The sequence below is a fragment of the Brassica rapa genome, chromosome A02 (assembly GCF_000309985.2).
Source record: "Brassica rapa cultivar Chiifu-401-42 chromosome A02, CAAS_Brap_v3.01, whole genome shotgun sequence".
NCBI lineage: Eukaryota > Viridiplantae > Streptophyta > Magnoliopsida > Brassicales > Brassicaceae > Brassica > Brassica rapa.
This window is the reverse complement of record NC_024796.2, coordinates 22,810,822-22,835,711: the sequence shown is the minus strand read 5'-3', so window position 1 is coordinate 22,835,711 and position 24,890 is coordinate 22,810,822. Positions and strand designations below refer to the sequence as shown.

Genomic DNA, 24,890 nt, shown 5'->3' with positions numbered 1-24,890 from the left:
AACTTTCACAAATAAAAAGTATTATCTGTAAAATTATAAAATAATATATCAAGAATATTCTTTTTCAGGAGAGAAAATAGAAAAATACATAGGAGACAAATCCATCTCTATTATGAAATTCTTCTTTCATTGTCTAAGACATGGCCGATGTAAATGATTGATGTTGAGATTTCAGCTTTTTTGATTCTTAATATTCTAATGTTTCAATATAATTTGAATATTCCCTTTGCTTTATAATATAATGGTTTAAAAGTATTTTTTGTTTCACTAAATAAATTATTTTTATATTTTAGTGTAACTTTATATTTATTGGACATTGTGCGGGTCTGTATGTAATCACAAATATAGAATCAATTGACAACAACTTAATTATGTCCAGCATATGACAACAAATAAGAGTTTATATACCTTCTAATATTATAATATCTCTCTATATTAGTGGTTAAATCAGTTTTCTTTAGCACAAATACTCACCTCATTCTTAGATTTTAAGCGTTTCAATGCAAACACAAATAAAAATGAGACATTATATTTGGATATATTTAAATAAATAATTTTAAATATATTATATTCTTGATAATTTTAAAATTACTTAAAAAGATACTAAATTATTAAAAAATAATATACAAATAAAACTAAAGGAATATTTTGTAGCGTCAAAATAATAAATGAATAAAAAATATATTATGTTAATAAAATAGATTTTAGATTTTAAAGACTTCTAATTCATGTAATATTACAAAACTCTAAAAAAATTTATTACAATTAATATTTTACCATTCGATATATCAAAATAATATTCTAGATCGATATTCAATTGTCAGTTTTCAACTATTACACATAAAAAATTATTATTAAGTACGCTTTTTTTTGAAAAAGAGGTTTTATATTCTAAGTAGGTTATTGGAGTACTTTTTCTTTTCGTGATATTATTCGAGATGATTCCGATCTTTTAAACTGAAAATAATTTATGTACTATACATAATTATATTTTTTTACATAACTCTTTTAATGTCGGATTTGATTCTTCATATTTTATTTTTTAATTGTATTACATATAATAGAAATACTTACTTCAAACTAAAAATATTAAAAAAAAGTAAAAATTAGTTATATATAATTTAATATACAAAAATTCATATACAAAGAAAAATGATAAATATATAAATTTAAATATATTATCCGCGCGTAGCGCGGAAAAAGGATCTAGTTTAGCTAAAAGATTATGTTCTTAATGTTGATAAGAAGTTTGAGAAACAAATATAATTGAGCTTCTGATTAGTTGATCGTAATTGGTCATTAATAATTGTATCTAACCAGTGCAGTATAAGAGCGTATAAGAGCATCTTCAAAAAGACTTTATTTTAGAGTTAATCAGTGCAGTATAAGAGCATCTCTAAAAAAACTCTAATTATAGAGTTTTGCAAACTCTATATTTGAAGTTTTAAGGTGTTTTTTTTTCAAAAGCAAAACTTCAAATTTAACTTCAAAATTATTTGTAATTTACACTATGCTCTTTATATTTATCATAATTAATATAAGGGGGTGTTAGTGGGACTTAGATTTCTATAGAGTTTGTTGATTTTAAAAGTTGAGAGATTTGTTAAATTTAGAAAGAGATGTAGAGAATTTTGTCTATTGTGAAAATCTATGAAAATAGAGTAATGTAATGATTCTAAGAATTCAAAGTAAACATGTAGTATTCTCAAAATCTAAATTTGTGAGTTAAAATGATAAGAATTCAACTCCCAATAACACTTACTTTAGTAGATTTGTAGAATCATTAAAATTTTAACTTTTTGAATAACAAATGACTTTGTATAGAATTATAGAATCATCAAACCAATAACAATAGATTTTAATGAGAATATGAGAATCTATAAACCAATAACACTAAACTTAGAAATTCTAAGACTCATTATAAATCTCATCCCCACTAACACCCCCTAAATCCATACAACTTTTGTAGATAACTAGCACATATATAAAGTATTATAGTATTATTAATTAATAAATATAAATAGAAATACATTATTAAATATTAAACTACAAGAAAAATACTACATTATTACATGAAATTCTTTTATTAATGCTCCATTTTTGGTTATACAAAACTTGTTTGGACAATATTTTAGAAGTTATGGAGAAAATTTACTAGACTATTAGTATTGATGTAATATTTAAATTTGTCTAATAATTATGTCTTCATGTATATATCTTCTTAAAAAATTATTAAGTTTCTTTTGTAATATTCTTGTTGTCTAATTCTACTTGCAAAAATATAACCTTTGGCACCTGCCTGTAATTAACAAAATAAGAATCAAGCTTGATTTAAAATGGATAGCAATTGAAACAGGACAACACTACAAATTAGGAACATCTAAGAACTTGACCAACAGCTTTAAGCATGCCACAAAACCATTACCTCGACATGTGTAAGCCTTCTGTTTTCACTGATCTGGCCATAATTCAGGTTTCTGGTACCTGTACGACGGCCTTGCCAAGGCAGATTGCATAGAGAAATCGAAGGTGGAGAGGTAAATATATCAAATGGAAGCATGTCAAACGCTATACTGCTCGACCTAAATCTGGACTTGCGAAACCTTTCGTACTAACTCTAAATCTATGCATAACAAGAGATACCTGAAAAAGCTATAGATATATGTAGTTGGTTCGTAATTTTATCAACCATATTTTAATTGTAAGGTTAAGAACATATTAATTACGACCTCTAATAGAATTAGTTCAGTTTCAGAAACAGAGACTGGAAGAAGATTTTAACGAAAGGTGAAGAGTTGCAAGGAAGAAGGGATATTGCGTGAGCGGAACCAGCCCGAGCTTGTACATAACGTCGTTTCGGACTCCCAATGCTGACATAACCGCATCCCAAATCACCATCTCCGTAGTATTGAAATGCTGATCACCGTCAAACATGTGGCCACTGCTACCTTCGGTCTCTTTACTGCTGATCGCGTAATCACACATTCCTGGATTTAATATTCACTTGAGATCATACGTCATCAGACCCATCCTAAGATGATCTGGCTGGCCTGTGGTGGCACCGCTTCGATTAACCACCACCTGGAACGTCATAACAGGTAGTGCGGCAACGATAATATCGAGGTTAAACGGAAGACAAATATTTATTTGGAGTGGCGATGATAATATCGAAGTTAGAAGGAAGATGAAGGTTAAGAGTTGCGATGATTTTCTACGGCTTTGAAGCGAGATCAAGATGTGTTTAAATGGAAGTTATGTTTGTGTCTCTTCCGTTTGTGTTTTAGAAAGCTTAAAGAAAGATATTTCATTTTCGTAGGTCTATTTACAAAATCAAAAGGTTGCTGACGTGGACACTCTAATTGGAGAGAAAATTGTACTATTATTATAAAGACTAGATTTTATACTCGCGCTACGCGCGAGTCTGCTTTGATAATTTAATTTATTTTTGCAATATTTTTTAAGAAAAGGATAAATTTTGTTAAAAATTACTTTTATTAATATTATTAAAATATTATTTGATCTTTTCTCATTTACATTATTTTATAAATTTTTTCTTTTTAAACTTAGCTATTTATTTGTTTGTATTATAAAAATAAAATTACTGTTACTAAAGTATTTATAGTTTCTTATAAGTACATTTTTAGTATTATATAGATTTCTCAGTACATATACACTACTATACTATGCTATACACTACTATGAATATTTTATTAATAATTAGTTTTATTTTGAAATAATATTAAGATAATAAAATAGAAATAGTTTTATATACATTTTTCTATGAAATTTTATTCAAAGTGTGCTTTATTATTTTTCATTGTTAAGTTTTTATACAATTTTACCCTTTAAATAAATAATATTTAGATATCAGTTTGTTTGTATATGTAAATGTATAAATGTATTTATAAACATGTGTATATTGTTTCTTAATAAAAAATTTAAAAGCGTTATATAAATTGTTCGATGCTTATTAACTAATACGACACTGTTATAAATATTTTAGTATAATTTTTTATGTATTTCTATTTGAATGACATAAAAGATTAATCCTTATGCACTCACTATATCTAACTTTTTTGTATTTCCTACTTGATCTAGTTACAATATAAATTAGTGGTGGGATTATGATGTTTTAGTGGTTCACAAAAGTTTTCTCCGATTGAGAAGTTACTTTTATTGGAAAAGAGTTACCATGTACTTCGATTTATTATTAGTGACCTAAGTTTTTAAAAATCTTGTAGATTATAAAATTATTTAGGTATGTTTCATAAAAACATGTTTGGTTAGTTAAATGAATATTTGGATTATGATTTTTTTTTAACAATTGTCTCAAAATTTATTAAAATCTAATTGTTGATGAGTAAATAACTATGTTAATTTATTTAATTGATAAAAGGCAATTCAAAATAATATAAATAAACTGTTTAATTAACAATGTGTGTATTGATTGTGGTTAATCTTACCACATTTTATTTTTAATAGAACTTTGTAAGCTTATTATAAGCCAAAAATGAATTGGCCCGGTAAGAAAGAAACAAAAATCGACCAATGTTTGTAAGAACCTTTTATAATATATTATAAAATTAGATGATTTTGTAGCCAACACCAATATATAAAAATACTAAAATTTTATTTTTTACTAATTTGATAAGGTTAACTATTTTAATATTAATTATATATTTTTTTTTATGTATATGATATTTTATGTTTTGACATATATATCAAGTTATTTAATTTTAGTAAGTATTTTAGAAATATTAATATTTATAAAAATATTAACTATGATACTGATTTGGAATATTTTTTCGTATTTTTAATTATATATGAATATTTTTAATAGTATACAGCCCTTACCGCAATAATGGTTGTGGACATAATTTAGTTTTTTTCTTGTTAAACTCTGTTTATGTTATGTTTTCAAGAATTAAGTATAAATACCAATCTAATTTTTAAGATAATTAATCAAAAATTATCACATACATGATTATTCGAACATTATTTAAACTTTATTTCTTTTCAAAAAATTTAATTTTGTTCGATAAAATTTTATATTTAATTTTCAAAAATTTAGTTTTAAAATCAAGTTAATTATTTCTAGTAAAAATATTTTTTTAACTTATATAATTTTATTTTGAGAGAAATAAATATCTGAAATTTTATATTTAAAAATATCAATTAACATTTTGATATGGCGTATTATTAGTAATATTTTTAAATTCTATGTGAACACTTTAAATAACATATATCCTCAATTTTAAAATCATATGTGCTTTAGATTCATATTTTCTTTATTATTTAAAATTCTTTTATTTTTTAATATTATATTTTGTATGTAAAATTTATGTTATTCTTCCAAATATTTAGTTTATATATCAATATGATTATTTTAATGATTTGGATTTTTCTATATTTTACATTTATTTCCTTTTTATTTTGAAAGAAACAATTTTTGAAAGTACTATAAGTAATATATTTAAAATGGTGATTAATATATTTTTATTGGTGCTTCAAGATAATATATGGACATTCTCAATAACTTAAGGCATCAAATTATATATAGTATATGTTATTTATGAATATTTTCAATAGCATATATTCTAAATTTTAAAAATGAAGTGTTATAGATTTAAATAGTTATAATTGTTTGAAATCTTGCATTGAAAATTGATTATTATTACTTTTATGTTAATTTAGAAAATTACGTTAAATTATAAATAATGTTAATTTAAACTTATATATCTTATTATATAAAGTTTGGTTCTTCAAAGTTGTTAATTAACATGATCGCGACACATGTCAATTATATATTTAGGATTGTAACATGTGTTAATTTATCTCATAATTAAAAATATATATAATAAGATATTAACAAAAACGAATTCTATTAAAAAGTAATTATAAATATTATTTAATAGTAATTTTCCTTTTTTAAAATCCTAATCAAAAGATAATTGCAAAAGATTATTTGATAACAATATTTTTTCTAATAGTGTGACATATGTTTAAATATATAATGATTTAAAATATACATAATAAGATAATAAAAACGAAGTTTGAAAAAACTACATTTATATTTCACATCTATATTTAGGTTTAAGCTTCCACATATTATTTCTACAAAACACAATAGTATTTACATGAAAAGTATTACCTGAGATTTTCTTTTAATTTCTTGATGCAACATAATTTTTAATTTTGATGTTGTTGTCGTACATGAGTATGTGTGAATATGATGGATATGTGTTTGTATGTATAAGATAAAATAAATAATTAAACATAATTTTTTGTATTAAAATTAAAATAGTTTTATAAAAATCTAAAAGAAAAACTAATTATAAAATAAATAATTTCTTTTTAAAAGTATAAATAGAATAAAAATAATCTTACTTTATTTATAATTAACTAACTTTACTTTCAATAAGTTTGTGTTAAAAAAATAAAAACCAAAATTTACTTCAAATATTTCACGTGATATGATTGTGACAAGTGTGAATTAAAAAAATAGATTGTGAATGTGTAAATAAAAAACTTCTTCTTTTCCTAAATTTCTACAAAAAAGAGATTTCTAAAAACAAATTTATTTTCTAATCTTAACCAATTAAGATTTTTTTTTCCATTTAAAAAACCAAATCCTGTCCAGAGAGAATGTAAATTTTTATTTAATAGTATTTTTTACTTAAAAAATTAATGATAAATATGATAGTAACAATTATTTAATTAACAAGAAAAATTGTAAAAATATTAGTGATATTGAAAACAACGAATTTTGAAAATGCAACTTTTAAAATAGATAATATTAACTAGAAATAATTGTTTGATAGAAATTTTATTTTTATAAATCCTAGGCAAAATATAATTGTAAAAGATTATGTAATATAACTTCCTTTTTTTAAATCCTTAAAAACTAGAAAATAATTTTTGATAGTTGTTTCCTTTTTTATAAAAAAATCATAAGCAAAAGAAATTTGTATCATATTTTTAAGTCATAACCAGAAGAGAATTGTAAACATTTATTTGATAATATTTTTAAGAGAGTATTTGGTGATGAACATGATACTAAAAATTAGTAATTAACAAAAGAAGTGTAAAACTAGGGTATTTATACGAATAATAATTTTAAAATTATTATCAATAACTAAAATAACCATTTCATAGCAATTTTTTTTCTGAATTCTAAAGAGATAATTGTAATAGGTTATATGACAGTAACTTTTATTTTCCAAAATCTTAAACAAAATTGTAAAAGTGTATTTATTATAATTTTTTTTATTTTTAATTGTAAATAAAAAGGAGATTTATAAGATATAATGTTTTTCTATTTTAAAAAATCCTAACAAAATAAAATTTTAAAGACTTGTTTAATAAAATATTAAATTTTAGTACATAAGAACATGTATAATGTTGCCATTGACTCGATTGGTGTATTTGACTTTCATATTTTTTTTACTTTTGATTCAATTTCTTATTTCGGGTTGTGTTCTGTTTAAACGTTTAGGTATGATATTTTCTCTAATCCTAAATACAAAGTTTTTAACAATTAGTCTACCCAAAATGATTATAAAATACAAATATTAACTTGAACTTATGTGTGAAAACGATTTTTATTATAATATAAATCTCAAACAACATATGTAAAAACAATCATAAAACTATAATAAAGTGGTTTATTATTTTATGGTTTTTCTTAAATTAAAACATCAAACAAAATCCGTTGCAATGCAACGGGCTCATATCTTGTATTATATGTTACTCAAGAATATTTTCAATAGCATATAACCTACACTTTTAAAATTAATGGTTTAAATTTATGTAGTTATACTTATTTGGAATTCTTGCATTTTTAAATTAATTAGTATTTTTTTTATTTAGTTTTATATTAATTTTCGAAAATATATTATACATTATGTTAACTTATATATACTGTTTTTAGTTTTGTAAGTTTTCCTTTTTTTGATAATGATTTATATTTTATTTTAAATAAACAGTTTTTGGTAATTTTGACACTTAAAAAATGACAATTCTCTCAAATAGTCATTTTTATGTTTTTGTCACAAAAATAGTTGTCAAGGAAAAAAATGACCAAAATAGCCCATTTTCTTTTGAAATTTTAAATTTTTATTTTAATTTTTTAAAATTTGAAACTCCATTCCCAAAACCCTACCCCTTAACTCTAAACTCTAGGTCTAAATTAGTTAACTCTAGGGTTTAAATGTAAAAATGGCTATCTTAGAGAATTTCTCTTTAAAAAAATAACAAATTTCAAATAATGATTTGTCATAGTATCATTGGAAATTTTAAATTCTACGTGAACGCCTTCAATCATTTATAGCATTAGCTTTTATATAGTATAGATTTATATTTTATCAACTTTTTTTTTGTCACTGTATTTTATCAACTTACATGGACATAGGCATGCAGTGTAATGACCACCTCTCCCATGCTCCCATAGTGATTGCTAATCGCATAGAGCATGTAACAATAAGTCTTATGACATTCGTGTAGGAGATGTAGCTTGACAATTCAAGATCATCTATCTGGAAGTCCACATAGGCTTCCAGCTTGTTCTACATAAACCGACCATAACAATAACTATTTGTAATCACGCTGATAGTTTATATAGTAGATTATATATTGTAAATGTTTTAAAATATTTTTATATTTTAACTATTTTAAAATTAACATATTTTGTAAATATTACTTTTTCTTTTGATTTTCTATAATACTATAAGAGTTACCATTTTTAAGTAAGTTGTAAAATGTTAATATTTATTTTGAAGACTAATTTCGTTTTTTTTAGAAATATTAACTTTAAAAAATTAAAATCTGATTTGTCATAATACGATTGGTGGTTTTAAATCCTACGTGGACGCCCTTGATGGCTTATAGCCTCAACTTTTATATAGTATAGATTTAGAACTAGATTTTTGTTGTTTACAATCGAGTTTTCACATTAAGAGTTAAAGCGGTTAAAATCATTGTTACCCTAAATGAATATTTAGATTAAGTTTATTTAATATAATTATTTTAAAATAATATAATAATAACATAGATATCTATATTAGTATATATTAATTTTGTTTTTTTTCTTTACTGACAATAATCTAGCTCAGTTTCTTACATAGATTTTATCGTTAAATTTATTTATGATTGTAATTTTGGCTAATGAGTAAGACGCAAGAAGAAGAGGTATTAGATGACAATAAAAAGGAAAACAATATGACCAAAGAGTTGAAGGTAAATATGTAATCATCTAATCGTTTGATCAACTTTAGGTCATTTCTTTCTTAAGTTATGTTTTGTTAGTAGGTATAGTTCATTTATTCTGTTTTTTTTTACATATTCATTGCACAAAAATGAATTTTCTTTATTGACAAATGACAATCATCTCACTCAGCTTCTTGTCTTCATAGGTTTTATTATTTTAGGTTATAGTAAAATTTATTTATGACTATAATTTTTGGGTAATAAGTAAGATGGAGCAAGAAGAGGTATTAAAAGACAATAAAAAGGAGAAGGATACGACCAATAAGATGAAGGTAACTATCTAATCGTTTGATCAACTTTCTGTCCTCTCTTTCTTAAGTTATGTTTGTTATTAGGAAAAATTAAAGAACAAGGAAGAAAAAGATGTTGAATTCTATTGAAATCATGATGCTGGTTATGACCATTATATAGTTGATTATTAATTAACATAATAATATTTGGTTGGTTTTGACTTTTGACATGTTCTTCGTAGTTATCTTTTATCAGATAATAATAAATTACGGTATATCAAATATTATTTAACCTTAATAAATAATGAATTTTTTTAATGTAATTACTCATAAATTAAAAACACATACAATCGATTTGGTAATTATCATTATAAAAAAATAGTTTATATTGTGTGATCTAAAATTATTTAATCATATTTTTTTAAAGCTAGATAAATCATTATATGTATATACATATATACACATTTTTGTATATAATTTTATGCATGTATGAGTGTTTCAAATTTATTTTACGTAATAAAGATAATTCTTTTATACTAAATTTTTGTCATATATAAAAAATTTGATATTTAATTTATTACTTAATATTTCAAATTCATGAGTGTTTTTAATTTTAGTTTACATACTAAATATTTGTGTTATGATAAAAAACTTTGTATACAAAAATATGTGTTATTTAATTTATTAGTAAATATTTTAAACGTATTAACAATATTTTAATGGTGTTTGAACTGACAATGTATCAGTTTATAAAATATTTTAAAATTATTATGTCTGCACGTGGAGACAAAACACCTAATAAATTTGTATATAGATTATTATATAACTAAAAATGAATTTTATATTAATAATATTAAACTTACTGATATATAGGATAATTAATTATAATTTAATATAAACAATTATCAAAAATATATTATAAAATTAAGATAATTCTTAGATATACTGTGTTATTATCTGAAAATAATTATTTGTATTACAAATTTAAAAAATTAAGATATAAAACATTTTATAATTAAAAATTAATCAAGCAAAAACATTTGTATAAATATATGTTCTAAAATATTTTTAATATGTGAATATTTTTAATAATAATTTATTATGTTGGTTTTAAACTAATAAAATATAAATTAATAAATAATAAAGATATGTCCGCATGTGCATGCAAAATACCTAGTAGATACAATAATGATGTGGGCGCAACATCTAATATCATTAACCAATAACACCCAAAGAACCAATACAAGATGCAAATAATATATTTAGTCTTTTGAAAGTTTTTAATATATAGCTACATCAATAAAAATCTATAGCTACAGCAGAAAAATGTACAGCAAATATTTTTTTAAAAAAACCACAACTTCTACCAATCAAATCCTAAAGAAAGCCTTTTTTTTTTTGAAGTTTTTGGTACACTTAGCATCTTACGTTTGACTAGAATGTGAAGGTTCTTGATTAGGGCAAGTAGCGTATTTAGAATTCTGCTAAAGGCTGAGACTCATCCTTCATTTCAAACCTCAATCCGATGCCTATGGATTCTAGTCCCATAACCTTTCAATTGAAAGAAATATTTCTGTTTTACTATTGTTCTCTTACAAAAATTAATTGGATTTCTTACTTTTCTGTCTATATAAATGAGACTAAGAAAAAATTGTGTTTAGATTGTCTATACAAGTCAGACATTCTACTTAAAGCTTAAATAAAAATAAATTGTAAAAAATGTCATTTTTTAATATATTTGCAAGACTAGTTTCTTAATACAATAATAAATATATGAATAATGGAAAATCAAAATTTAAAATTATTGATCGAGACAAAAGAATCGAATCACCAATACGTTAAGAATTTTGAATATCCAGTATGTGTCCACCTCAACTTCGAACTGATTATCTTAAAGACTCTTTTCATTTAGGAGTGTACTATTTAGGTGGAGACCATCATCATTCATAAAAACACTATCACGGTCTCTCATGTATATAAAAGTAATATGAATTTATGTTGTAACTAAATTTTAACATTAAGAATAGTTCAAAAGAATATGTCAAAGCAACTTTACATTCTATTTTGAGTTTTTCTCACAAAAAATATATCTTTCTAATTTTTCACATTTTTCTCATTCTATTTATTGTATTTGTATGTTTATATTATTTTTTAATGTTGATGACAAAAAAATATATTGTATTTGTCTTATTTTTTAATTAAAAAATAAATTCATCAAGATCGAATTCGAATCTAATTTGATTAGTTGATTATTTTCGGAATTGTACAAGAAGCGAAAATAATAAAAACTTTTTTCATTTTTCTTTTGCCTTGTGAAATTCCTGTTTTTGGTAAGTCGTGGCTATTGGACTTTGTTAGTTTTTAAAAAATTTCTTGAAATACTATAAGTTTAGTATGGTTTAACCTTTATATTTATGATTTAGTGATTATTGTCTAAAATTTAGTATTACGGGGTGTAATTGAGTTTATAAACTTTATTAATGATTAAACATTTATAAATAATTAAAGAGAGCTAGTTTAGTTTTTTCATCACAAATTTAAAGAATTTATGAAAATAATCTCACCCATTAAAAATAAATCAAAAAGTAATATCAAATTTATGGTAAAATTAGAATTCTAAAAAAAACCATCGGAATTTGCAAAACTAAAACAACTAGACATCTTTTTTTTTTTGAGAAAGGGTTTACTCAACTAGATATCTTTTGGTCCACTCAAATGATTTGTGTGCCAATTTAAGGTATAAACACTTCATATTAAAAGAATTCACGTATATTACGCAGCATTGTAGCGAGAATAAAATATCAGAAATCTATAAGCTTTTGATCCAACTAATGAAAAAGATGTAACATTTTGGTGGTTTCTTAGATATTTATAGCAAGTTGCTGCTTCACATTTGCCCATCTTACATGATTTCAATTTGGAACGACAAATTATATAGCATGTTACTTGGTCCCCCTTTTGTGTAAGTGAATCAATGATTCCAACACTTGATTGTTTCAAAATTTACTTATAGTGGACAACTGGTTCTGTGATATAGTTGCAAGATTTACAAGTATCTATTCTTTAAAGGTAAATCTTTTAAATGGTATATTCTCAACAGTTGAGATTATTTGTATTAAAATGATAAATTTACTGTTAGTCAAATATGAATTAATTTTTTTTTAATCATGTGTTATTGAATTTGTAGTTTGATGAACTAGTCATTTTTAGAATGTTTGAGTAAGAGCTTTTAGATACAAAAAGAGAATCCAAATCTCATAGTTTTACATAGATTTTAAAAAGGTTTCACAAAAAGCTTAATAAATTCTCATTTAATCTAAAAGCATCTAACAACTTATTAAAAATTAAATTCATTCACATTTAAACTAAATACAACCCTAATTTCCATTATTTTATTGAAACTTCGCTTCAACTATTATGAACTTCACCAATAACAATAGAATAGCAGAATACTCAGATGATTGAATATCAAAATATCATATTTAGAAGTTGGTTTCTGCATAAACATTAGGGCAATTCTCTCCAATAACATTTTTGAGTTTTTGTCACAAAAATAGTCTCCAAGAAAAAAATGATCAAAATAGTCCCTTTCTATTTTGAAAATTTATTTTTTTTAATTTGAAACTCTATACATTTTTACCTTTTAATAAAAAAAATTTGGTCATTTTTTTTATTGAGGCTATTTTTATAATAAAAACTTAAAAATAGCTATCCTATAGAATTTCTCTAAACATTATTAAAAAACTAAAATATTTGACTTTTCTAAATATATTTTTAATCATTTCGTATAGGAAACGTGAAAACATAGAATTTGATCAATATCTTTATATGAAATGTTATGATTTTACAACAAGATGGATTAAAAATCACATGTTGTTCAGTTATTAAAAAAAAAAAAAAAAAACAATCACATGTTGAATACTGTTCTCAGACTAATCTACGTGGTAGAGTTCATTTAAAAAATAAAATATCTACGTGGTAGAGAAAGAAAGCATCAGTATTGGCCATACATTTTGCGACAAATTGACGTCCACTAAAATTACTTTCCTTGTCGACTGCTTAGTCATCAATTAAACACCGATTCAATCCAAAAGGAAATTGAGAACTTGACTAATGAAGGCACCGTCGAGATCTTATTAGGATCAAGTTAGTTAATGTACTGCGATCTTTTTTACATCTATATATTGATTAAACAGTATAGTAATTTTGTTAAGTATAAAATTTTTATACTCCTACTATTATAACACGAAGGTGTTTTCACACCAAAAAATAATTACACGAAGGTTTTGGATTTAGCTGAAATTATTTACAGGTCTGTGTAGAAATATATAGATCAAAAGACAGATTCCTTCAAGACAAAAAAAAAGAGACACATATGAAAACCTAGGGCTGGACATTTTATTCGTTAAATTTGATTCGATTCGTTATGCGTTTCGATTTGATCCGAAATTTCTGGATATCCGTAAACTTTCGAAGCAAAGCAAATACTAAAAATCAATATCCGTTAAAATCAAAACAAATCACAAATATTAAAATTTTGGGAAGCGGATATTCGATCAATATATAAATAAATGTATATCTTGATTATATTTAAAAACTTTAATATATAAAATTATATAATTATTATTCTAACATATGATTTGATAAAGTCTATTCACTATTACTTATATAAAAGTATTACATAAAAGGAAGATAACACATTTATGACAATTATAATTTTTTTCGTAAGTTTTATGTTATTATAATTGTTAACTAAGTTCAAAAAATTACAAAATATGTAGATTCACTACTTCTTTTAATTTTTATCATATATATCATGCAAAAAATATTTTACAAAACAAATTTGTATCAAAATTGTAAGATTATTTGTATTAATCAAAACATATGACATATTCGTAAGTATTCGTAAATATCCGCATATATCTATTTATTTTCCGGATATCCGTTTTTCCGAATATCCGTATTTTTCCGAAACAAAGCAAATAAAAAAATTAGATATCCGTGACGTACGAAGCAAATCACAAATACCTTCAAAAACCCGGATATCCGATCCGTGCCCAGGCGTATGAAAACCTATGGACGATATAAAAATAAGGGTGTAAACAGTAAAAATGAATTGAATGAATGGAATAAGAAATTTAAATAAATGATATATGGACGAGGAAAGAAGATATTGTTTCATTCCTTTTTGTAGTATAGTAGGCAAATTCCATAATTTATTCTTTAGTGGAATTGGTGGATTTAAAATGTGCATAGCTAGGTAGTGTATTTCAATTTCCTGCTCATGTGTATATAAGGAAATGGTCTACGTATTTTTGTGAAAACTATACCGATATTTTGAAAAATAAGACATTAATTATCATCTAAATAAAAAAAGTAATGGGATGACTCTCTCCTACTTCACCTACTATTTAACATACACAGAGATGCAGCTAGAGTACAACAAAACCAAAAGCTTCGCATTGAAATAGTTTTCACGAGGGTATATAAAAAGATTGTATATCTTTCAGTTAACAACAAACTATAGACGATCAAAGAAAAGAAATGTGGAACAAAAGCATGGAAATTACTATGGAAGATGAAGGTTCTAGAAGGACGAGGAAGAAGATAGAACATCCCAAGAAGATGAAGAATATTCTAAAGAGTCTATGGAATGTCGGAAAAGAAGATACGAGGAGACTGAAACATGCTTTGAAAGTAGGAGTTTCATTAACACTTGTGTCCTTGTTGTATCTCATGGAACCTTTCTTCAAAGGTATCGGCAAAAATGCAATTTGGGCAGTCATGACTGTCGTTGTCGTTCTCGAGTTCTCTGCCGGTAATTATATCATCAATTATTTACATTTTGTTTGTTTGTGATCTTATCTCAATATTTCTCTAAAAACAAACTTTAAGTGCTACAAATTTCTTGAGTTTGATTGATAACCTCGTGCTAAATTGGTAAAATATACATTTATAACTACCAAGCACAAAATTGTGAGAATTGAGAAATATCACAAAGTATTTTATACAGTTTTCTATTTCATTATCTTTTCTGTTAAAAAAATCTTACTGACTTGTGTTTCAATAGGATCTGTTATATCTACAATTTAGTTATGATTCAAATTGTAGCACGTTTTATGATTAATGGGAAGAACAGAAAAAAAAAACATTTTCTGATTGATTTTTTTTTCCTCAATCGATTTTTGGCGGATTTTTTAATTGATGTTAGGTAATTCAATTTATAGTTGTTTACATATTGCAAAATATCTGGCCATGGTAACTTGTAATATTAGCTAGCTATATATAATTGCAGGTGCGACATTACGCAAGGGATTAAATAGAGGAATAGGGACACTAATAGCAGGATCTCTAGCATATCTTATTGAGTTTGTTGCTGTTAATTCGGGTAAAATTTTCGGAGGCATCTTCATTGGCGCTGCTGTATTCATCATCGGTACGTATTCTGTTATACACTTCCCCTGGTCATACATTTATACTTTGTTAAACCATTTATGCATATATAAAACATATATAGTTAGCTTGTGATATATTAAAGTTTCTAAAAACGTTGGAACAAAATTCTAACCAAAGGTGGTGGTTTAGGGGTAGCAACCCTGAGTCCAATTTCTTTGGAGAAGAAGGTATTTTTTTAATACATCTAAAAGCTGAATTTAAAATATCGGAAGCGATTATGATATTCTAAATTCCCATGATTAAATAAAATGAAATGAAAATTTAGAATTCGATCCACCTGCTGCGCGAAACTAAGTCACAATTATCCTGGTCACCCAACACGGATATGGACCCATGCTTTAGGGCCCATTTGAATACCCGGAGAGAGTGTTTATCCGTGGGCTGCACCTCCCCTTGGGGATTAGTCTGAGCCTCTCCATGGGCCTGGAATACCTCCAGGTTAATAAAAAAAAAAAAAAAAAATGGTAGACGTTAATTAGATGGCCGACATCTTATGTCTAACTTTTGACAATGCATTAAAATACCATAATTTAAAGATATATATATAATCAAATTTTATATTCCTATGTGTAACAGGATCAACGATAACGTATATGAGATTTGTTCCATACGTAAAGAAAAACTACGATTACGGTATGCTGGTATTTCTTTTGACGTTTAATCTTATCACAGTATCGAGTTACAGAATCGATACTGTGATTAAAATCGCACACCAGAGATTATTAACCATTGCTATGGGTATTGGCATTTGCCTTTTCATGAGCCTTTTGGTTTTTCCAATATGGTCTGGCGATGACCTTCACATGTCCACCGTTACTAAGTTCCAAGGCCTCTCACGCTCTATTGAAGGTACATATCTCTTAAATAAATAAATAAACTAAATATGCAACCTAATCATAGTTATACATATTTGTGATTTTTATCCTATACATAGCCTGTGTAAAGAAGTATTTCGAGGAGAAGGAGAGAGACAAAGAAGATTCAGATTCTGAATCTGATGATGATGACGTAATCTACAAAGGATATAAGACTGTTTTGGATTCTAAATCCTCTGATGAAGCACTAGTAAGTCATCTTAAATCAAAATCTTTATTTGAAATCCGACTAAATTCTTGATTGACATCGCTTAACATTTATTTGTTAACATTAATTTATAATTTATTTACAGAAAATCTAAAAGACTATACATATATTAAAAGAAAAAAATACATATTAAAAAGGAGAATTGAACTCTCATCACAATTAGAATCTAAGAGTATCTCTAATCCACTGCAAAATCTACTGCAAAATAGAGTGAATTATGCAGTTGTGAATAAACATAAAAACATTACTGCATATATAGTAATGAATTTTTTGTTTGTTCACAATTGCATAGTCCACTCCATTTTACAGTGGAATTGGAAATGTTTTAAGACACTAACTTATAATGGTCTTGTAGGTGGATATTTCGCCTTGTAATTTGAAAGGTTGGAGTTCAAGTCCTCTCTTTTTGTTTTAAACTCTTAACCGTTACAAAAAACTTACATACAAAATACCGAAGATAACACTATATATTAAAATAAGTTAAAAATAAATTAAAATCTAAAAGCATTTTGAAAACTATAGGAAAGGTTCTCAAGTTTTGAAATATTCTCTTACTTTTTAATTATTATTTTTACTATACTAATTTTGAAATGTTTATTTAGTACTACTAATGTAAATGTTTTATAACACAAAATTGTGATGATGATCTAGTAGTTGAATGATTCGCTTGTAAGTTAAGGGGTTACAGTTCTGAGTTCTCTCATACTTTGGGATTAGTATAGGCTTTGATATGTAATAAACGGTTATTAAAAAGTGTTTAAACTCTAAAACATTTTGCTGGCGAACCTTCCACTATTAAGAGAATATTGAACATATTGACATGTGTACGTACATACACTCATATATATAGGCGATGTATGCAAGTTGGGAGCCGAGACATACACTGCGTTGTAATAAATTTCCATCTCAACAATACACCAAAATTGGATCTGTTCTTCGCAAGTTTGGTCACACTGTTGTTGCTCTTCACGGATGCTTACAAACGGAGATTCAGGTAAAATTAAACTTAACGTTCTATTTCAACATAAAAATTACATAACGTATAGTCTTATATAACCATAATTTATGTTTATTTTAAAGACTCCTAGGTCTATTCGTACTCTCTTCAAAGATCCTTGTGTTAGACTAGCCGGAGAAATCTGCAAAGTTTTATCGGAACTCTCTGAAAGCATTCTAAACAAACGTCACTGCTCGCCGGAGATTCTCTCCGACAATCTAGAAGTAGCGTTAAAAGATCTCAACGCAGCAATAAAGTCACAACCTAAGCTCTTCTTGGGGTCTAACCTTCACAGTGACATCACCAACAAACACCTAAACCGCAATGTTTCATATTACAACGACAGTAATAACGTCGACGGCAATGTTTTGAGTCAGACAACGCCACAAAACGTCACCGTATCGCAAGCTCGGTTTAACAGCACTGTTTCGCTCTCTAGTTTTATGGGTCAGACGTCACACCGGAAGTCGGTGAATAAACCGGGACCGGTTGGAGAGAAGAGGAGATTTAGAAAACAGTTGAGTAAAGCCGCGGTTATGAAAAGTTTGGAGTTTTCGGAGGCGTTACCGTTTGCTGCCTTTGCGTCTCTTCTTGTGGAGATGGTGGCAAGGCTTGGTACTGTGATTGATGAGGTGGAGGAGCTGGGAAGCATCTCCTGCTTCAAGGAGTATGATAAGATTGTTGATCGGACGGATGTGGAAGTGCGAATTGAGAAACCGGTGGATCTAGTGGTTGGAGATTGAACCGACCGGTAAAGTTCGGCTTGGTTTGTACAATTTTCTATGTGACTCGATTCTCTTTTTGTGATGAATAATGGATATTGATTTCGTGTTTCTTATTTTTCTCGGCATTTTGTAACACGAGTTTGTAATTTCTGAGGCTTTACTTATACAAAAAAAGACATGTTTGCCTTTTTCTTTTGTTATTTATGGCAAGTCGTAACTCAGGTCTTAACAAAAGAACTGAGAAGAGTAAAAAGTAATAGGGCCCAACCGGGTTCGAACCGGTGACCTATTGATCTGCAGTCAATTGCTCAACCACTGAGCTATGGACCCAAGTTGTTGGTCATTTATTTTAATAAATACATATTATCATACAAATCACATTTTCAATTGTTAAAATCACATTACGTAGCTAAATTAATTTCCATATAGGTATATGGTCCCATCATTTATTTTATGCAAAATCATTGTTATCAACTTACCACTTCCATAAAGTTTGTTTTTTTTTTTTTTCATAAAGTTTGTTTTAAAGGTTAGTGACGTCAAGAAAAAGGTTCTTTATTTAGTGTGGTCCAGTAAATCATTATAGAAGAAATCAGAGAACGTTACAACTATTGAAACTAAAATAAAAAACCAAAGAGAACAAAACACAGCATCAAATACTTTACGTAGCGATATCTTATACAATAAAGTAGGGTATACTCTCTCCTCCTTCTTCCACGTCCTTAAGGAGGATGGGGCTTTTGTTGCCACGTGTCGCAACATAAGAGCAGTTCTGATTTCCAAGTAATGCGGTTTTTCTAATGACACACATATTCAAAATGGACTTTTGTTATAATTTCATTTTGAGCCCAATCTTTTAGCCCACTCCACTGAACAGCCCACATGGAATTAGGTTTCTCCTTCCTTCCTTCTTCCTCTTGCGGCTGCGACCTCCCCCGAAGAAATTCTACAGAAATTTAACGCTCCCTTTGATCTCCGTAACGTCTCACCAATCCGTTAATCCGTTCTTTACTCTGAGTTTTTCCTTGATTAATCCACTCCTCCACTTGAAGCCTTCGATCTACCTTTTCATTTTCCACTGTAACCGCCTGAAGCTCAGCTATAAATATTGGACCTTCCTAGCATGCACAATTCAACTCAAATAAGATCCAGAAACATACTTTTTCCTAGCAACCGATTCCGATGGCGACTTCATACACTCTCCTTGCCGAGTTCAATAACAACTTCGACTTCTTCCACGCTTCTTGCCGACTTGGATGAGAAGGTAACTCCGATGAACTCCATCTTCTCTTTATTGTATAAGATAAGATAAGAGATTTATGCATTGATTATGACTGAATGTTTACAGTCTGATTATTTGGCATTGTGAAACAGTCAACGCTTTTCCTAGGGACCGTGAATACCAACCGACTCCGAAGCCTCTATGAATATGGCTTCTTTGCAGCTTCATTTCTTTGAATTTAAGGCTGGACGGTGTAGACAGTGGGTTGAGCCGTTGACGCAAGGCTTATACGTTTCTGGAAAGCACACAAGGTTAACAAAAGTGGAGAGTTCATGGGTGTAGATATGCTTTTGGTCGATGGTAAGGTAATCTTACTGATATCACTTTGTATACTTTTACATATCGATTTTGTACTTCTGGATATTTTCTCTCCTTCAGTTACTTCATAGTAGACGTTGAGGCTTCTATTAACGTTGACCGGCTCACCACCTTCAGATAACTGCTCGACGAAGGAGCTCTTTATAATCTGAGTTTGTTCGATGTAACACGGAGCAGCCAAACTTTTTCTTCACTGACGCACATGTTGTTACAGATTCACTGATCAAACCCGTTTACTTTGAGATTACGGAAGCCAGTTCCCCTATCCCCACAGAGATCTACAGGTTCGGTAATTATGACCATCTAATGGCACTTGCTAATACCAACACGGTTAGGATTGTTTAAGTAGGGCTGTCTAAGAAACACTGCTATTATGAATATCTAAAACCGCAACAAACTATTATTGACCCATTTGTTTATGTCCAGATATCCTAGGAGAAGTGAAAGGATTCCTTTGCACTGCAAGGTTGAGGAAACTGATAATAGACGTCCTGAAGTGTTAACGTAAACTGAAAAGAGGATTCTTATCATTCACCTGCGCAGCATGCAATGATGAGAACGCCATTGGAGTTGTAAGGTAATAAATTTTGAATACACTATCGACCATTATTCTAACCGCTAACTAGGAGAGCCTTTTCCATGTTACCTATCTCATTGTTATTGTCTACTTGTCTCTGTAATTATTCATAATGAACTTTTTCATGGTGTATTAACTACAGAGGGTCCACCACTCCATGAGGATGGGCGCGCCGGAAAAAGGCCTGTAATGCTTAATTTCCCACCTTTGAGAGTTGCCAAATGGAAGTCCACTCTGCTGCTACTTGGTATTGTCTTTTCTAAAGTTTGAATAAATTGTATAGGGTTTTACATCTTATTTTACGAAAACTATTGCCTTGACAGTTTTAAATAATATTTGCCTTTCATGCAGCTCATTATCTGTTGTTGTTGTAAAGTAACCTTGGTTATCTCACCGGTTATATGGTTCCCCGCAGGAGCACTGCAAACATCATGATTTGAACCTAAAAACTTATATTTTAATCAGAACTCACAGTATTTTAAGGTTTGGAATCTGTGTTAAGGTTGCTGGTAGTGGGCCTGTGAGCTGATTGTTCTGTAAGCTCATAATGTGTCCACAAGTTGGAACATCAAGAAAAATGTACGAAAAGACAAAACTGGAATGTGAAACACAAAATTTTATGAGTCTAACAAATACAAAGTGTCCAGCTGCATGAGTTTAGAGACTGAGAAGGGTATGTTTCCATATAACAGATTATCAAAGGAATGCCTAACAATGGATCGGAGCATATATATCTCATATATAAAAACATTAAAGATATGTTTTATAAGTAAGACTTACAGATAAACAAGAGAAGCACAGTTCTAATCTCATATGAAATTTGACTGTTTAAAATCATCTCAGCAAGTAGATATACGAAAGCCAAAGTCGACACACTAACTTGACCAATGACAAGGACAGTCACAGTTATAAACATCATGGTTCTTACAGCATTATTACATTTACCTGTCATGTTTCTCATCTTGATCACCGCCGATTTTTTATTCAAGAAGAAAATAAGAATTACGTAGGAATAGGATTAAATCACACATGAAACTGAATAAAGTCACTTCTACCTACATTCTTTGATGTAACAAGTGGATACGTTATAATTGTTATTATACTTACAATTCTACATGTTTGAGGCTGAAGCGATTGTTAAAAATAGTGGCATGTAATTTGAGAATGTCTCAAGGCTTATAAAGAAATATTACGATAAACTCGGGTACTTTTAGAATATTAAATTTTTTATTATTAGAACCATTACATTTACACATATTTTCCTTTTTAAAGTTATATATTCTGGATAAGCTATCCTGGGAAAATAGTCAATTCAGTTTCGAAAAATGCTAAACCATGATTAAAAAATCCACTTACTGGATTCAAAATATTTTGACAAATTATTTAACCGTCCACAAAGAAGCTCCTAACAGATTACAAAGAATTTATTATCTTCATTCAAACACGATAATCACAAAACAACACACATGTATTTACATGTTTTCCTTTTAGAGCATCAATTTTACTTTATGTTTTAAATTCACTTATATTTACTTTAGTGCAAAATCAGCTATATATATTATTTTTATTGAATTGATTAGTAAAAACCATTTATGATATTTTTCTTTGACCTAAGAAACTTCAAAACATAGCAATACATTATTATAACTAACCATTTTCAAATGGATTAAACAAACAATTTTGAACTTATTAGAAAATAGAACATATGAATCCGGCACGTAGCGCCGGAATATCACTAGTCTTTATATATAAAGTAGAGTTTAAATCTCTCCTAGGGTGTCCACCTAGGATTCCAGCTCACTAATTCAAGTTTTGTGCTGTTAACACGTGTCCCTCTCCTAAATGCGCAGCGTTTCATTAATACGTAATACTGGTGAGTTGGGCTTATTTTATTATACATACATTTTGATTATGTGGACTAAACTAATACAAACTTGGCCCGTTAGCTGCTTTCCCTGCTAAAGCTGTACCGCCATTAGGGTTCATCGTTCTCTGCAAATATGCTAGATCTACCATCTACGGAGTAATGGAAGTCTCATAGAGACGAATCTTGAGTGGTAGTCAGTGCGTCTGTGTCTGTTGGCATCTTTTTGTATTTGATTCTTCTCAACACAGACGTTACGAGATCATTGATTCAATATCATTAAGGAGTTCTTTACTCTTTCAGCCCACTACAACCACGATCACACATTCAATGTCTTTCTATCCTCTTCCAAGCGGTGGATCTCCACCTATAAATATGTAAGTTCTCATCCATTGAGAATCATCTTCAGAATTCCAATAGCATTGAATATTTATTTCGTTGTTCTTCCACCGTCCTTGCCGCTGCTCAGATTCTTCCAGAAACGTGAGTTTATGGGAGTTGACATGATCCTCCTCGAAGCTGAGGTATTATGTTCTTGAACTTCATGAACTGCTAAATTTTAAACTATTTCTGGCTTTTAAACTAATAAAATATCCAATACTCTGTGTTAAGATCCTTATTCAAACTCTTTTGAACGATAAATCTTGAACCCATTTGTTTATTATGCTTTCTTTACACATGTGTTGCAGTCAAGTGAATGTCAACCGTCTTGCTCCACCAGCATGATGATGGACAAAGGGTGTTGTTACACCTGTTGCTCCATGTGGATCGAAGCTTCAACCGACTGTCTCAGCCTTTACTTGCGTGACCTGCAACAACACTAATGTTGTTGGTGTCCTCTGGTATGTAGAACCCTAAACACTTTGTTTTCTTAGCTTTAGATACCTTTTAAATTAGTTAATTTGATTAATTATTCTTTTGTTTTTGATATAATGAATGATTTAATATTTTTAAAATTATAGATTATGAAAGGTACTCACAGCAATGTGTATAAGGTGAAGATTTATTTACTAAGAAAATGGTAGCTTCAAAGAAAGTTAGATTTGATTATTTGGAAGCATAAAGTGTTAAGTTCATGGCGAGAGAAAATTTTGTGCTGCAGGGCCTGAATCATCATAAAGTTATTAGCTCTCTACATCGTTTTCAGTCTATGGAGCATGATCTCCCTGGCCTTCCTGCAACTCAAGGTATTAGCTTTGATCTTTTTCAAGTCTAAGTGTTCTGTTTTGCGTTTCAATTCTTGCTGGTGAGTGATGAATATATTGTTTTATAGAAGATAAGATGATTAATTACATGAAAAGTTAATGTACAAGTCTTCATCTGCAGTGTAAATATGCTTCCACATAAAAGTGGTAATTGTGATATAACGATGTGATGTTTCATTTTTCTGATTTTTGATTCACTTTGGCCTATCTTCTATGTTTTATTTTATTCTCGAGGCAGCTCTTTTTTTTTTGTTACAGATGGTTATTTTTTCGTCTGCTTAGCTTTGTATAGTATACTATTACGAATATGACCATCTGCCACTCATTGAATTTGTTGCCGATGTATGTTTAATGCATCTTTCATGCCGCTTATATCCGTAGTATGAAATAATTCTAATACATTGGGTTTGATCAGACGGGCAATGATGACGATGGAGATGATATGCCTGGAATGAACTCAGTCTCTGCTAAGGTGGACGTTGGTGGTAGTGCTCTTGAGGGAGCACCGACTACATTAGCAGGTCCAAGTGATCTCGACACTAAGAAGCCTCCAACTCGAGCATCTTTGAAGATGGCCGAGAAAGCACGCATGGCATATGTATTTCCTATTTGCATAATGCTAATGCATCAATGTTGCTTAACGAGTTTTTTTTCTTTCGTTCTATCCCTTTGGGTTTGCTATGTTTTGTTCAAATGATGTTTAAAAATATTTCTAAGATTAAATAAATTGATGTATTTATCACATGTTTAATCATATTACGGTTCCATTTAGAAATGCATCACTTAAACATGTAGATATCTTCTCTTTCAAAAAGCTATTAAATATATTTTAGACATCATTTATGATATTATTATACTATTTATATAGTATTTTAAAATTATGTTAAAC

At 28.0% G+C, this 24,890-nt stretch overlaps 2 protein-coding genes and 2 non-coding genes across 5 annotated transcripts in view; 1 reads left to right on the top strand and 3 right to left on the bottom strand.

Annotated features, from left to right (window-relative positions):
- Positions 1–14,876: 14,876 nt before the first annotated feature.
- LOC103853727 (aluminum-activated malate transporter 13) lies at positions 14,877–18,946 on the top strand. Of its 2 annotated transcripts, none has more exons than XM_009130637.3 (6): positions 14,877–15,312; positions 15,790–15,930; positions 16,527–16,799; positions 16,885–17,015; positions 17,884–18,027; positions 18,114–18,946. In XM_009130637.3, the coding sequence occupies exons 1-6, from the start codon at positions 15,039–15,041 to the stop codon at positions 18,771–18,773; spliced, it is 1,623 nt and encodes a 540-aa protein (XP_009128885.1). In that variant the 5' UTR covers positions 14,877–15,038; the 3' UTR covers positions 18,774–18,946. The 2 variants fall into 2 exon arrangements, with proteins under 2 accessions (XP_009128885.1, XP_033140174.1); XM_033284283.1 differs by lacking the exon at positions 14,877–15,312 and adding an exon at positions 15,684–15,705 and having other exon boundaries at positions 18,114–18,944.
- On the bottom strand, positions 17,220–17,368 carry MIR9562 (microRNA MIR9562). The gene has a single exon (NR_128621.1). It is a non-coding gene; the product is annotated as a microRNA MIR9562 (primary transcript).
- Positions 18,947–19,013: 67 nt separating the features above from the next.
- On the bottom strand, positions 19,014–19,085 carry TRNAC-GCA. The gene has a single exon. It is a non-coding gene; the product is annotated as a tRNA-Cys (tRNA).
- A 209-nt stretch (positions 19,086–19,294) lies between these two features.
- LOC103853722 (NAC domain-containing protein 96) overlaps positions 19,295–24,890 on the bottom strand; it is a 29,841-nt gene continuing 24,245 nt past the window's right edge. The window contains exon 5 of the transcript XR_004455111.1: positions 19,295–19,430. The gene's annotated coding sequence lies outside the window, so the exon portion shown is untranslated. The remainder of the gene's footprint in view (positions 19,431–24,890) is intronic.

Coding starts and splice junctions, on each gene's coding strand:
- LOC103853727 (XM_009130637.3), top strand. CDS start 15,039: ATGTGGAACAAAAGCATGGAAATTACTATGGAAGATGAAGGTTCTAGA. Junction 15,931..16,526: donor CGCTGCTGTATTCATCATCG/GTACGTATTCTG, acceptor TATGTGTAACAG/GATCAACGATAACGTATATG. Junction 17,016..17,883: donor AATCCTCTGATGAAGCACTA/GTAAGTCATCTT, acceptor TCATATATATAG/GCGATGTATGCAAGTTGGGA.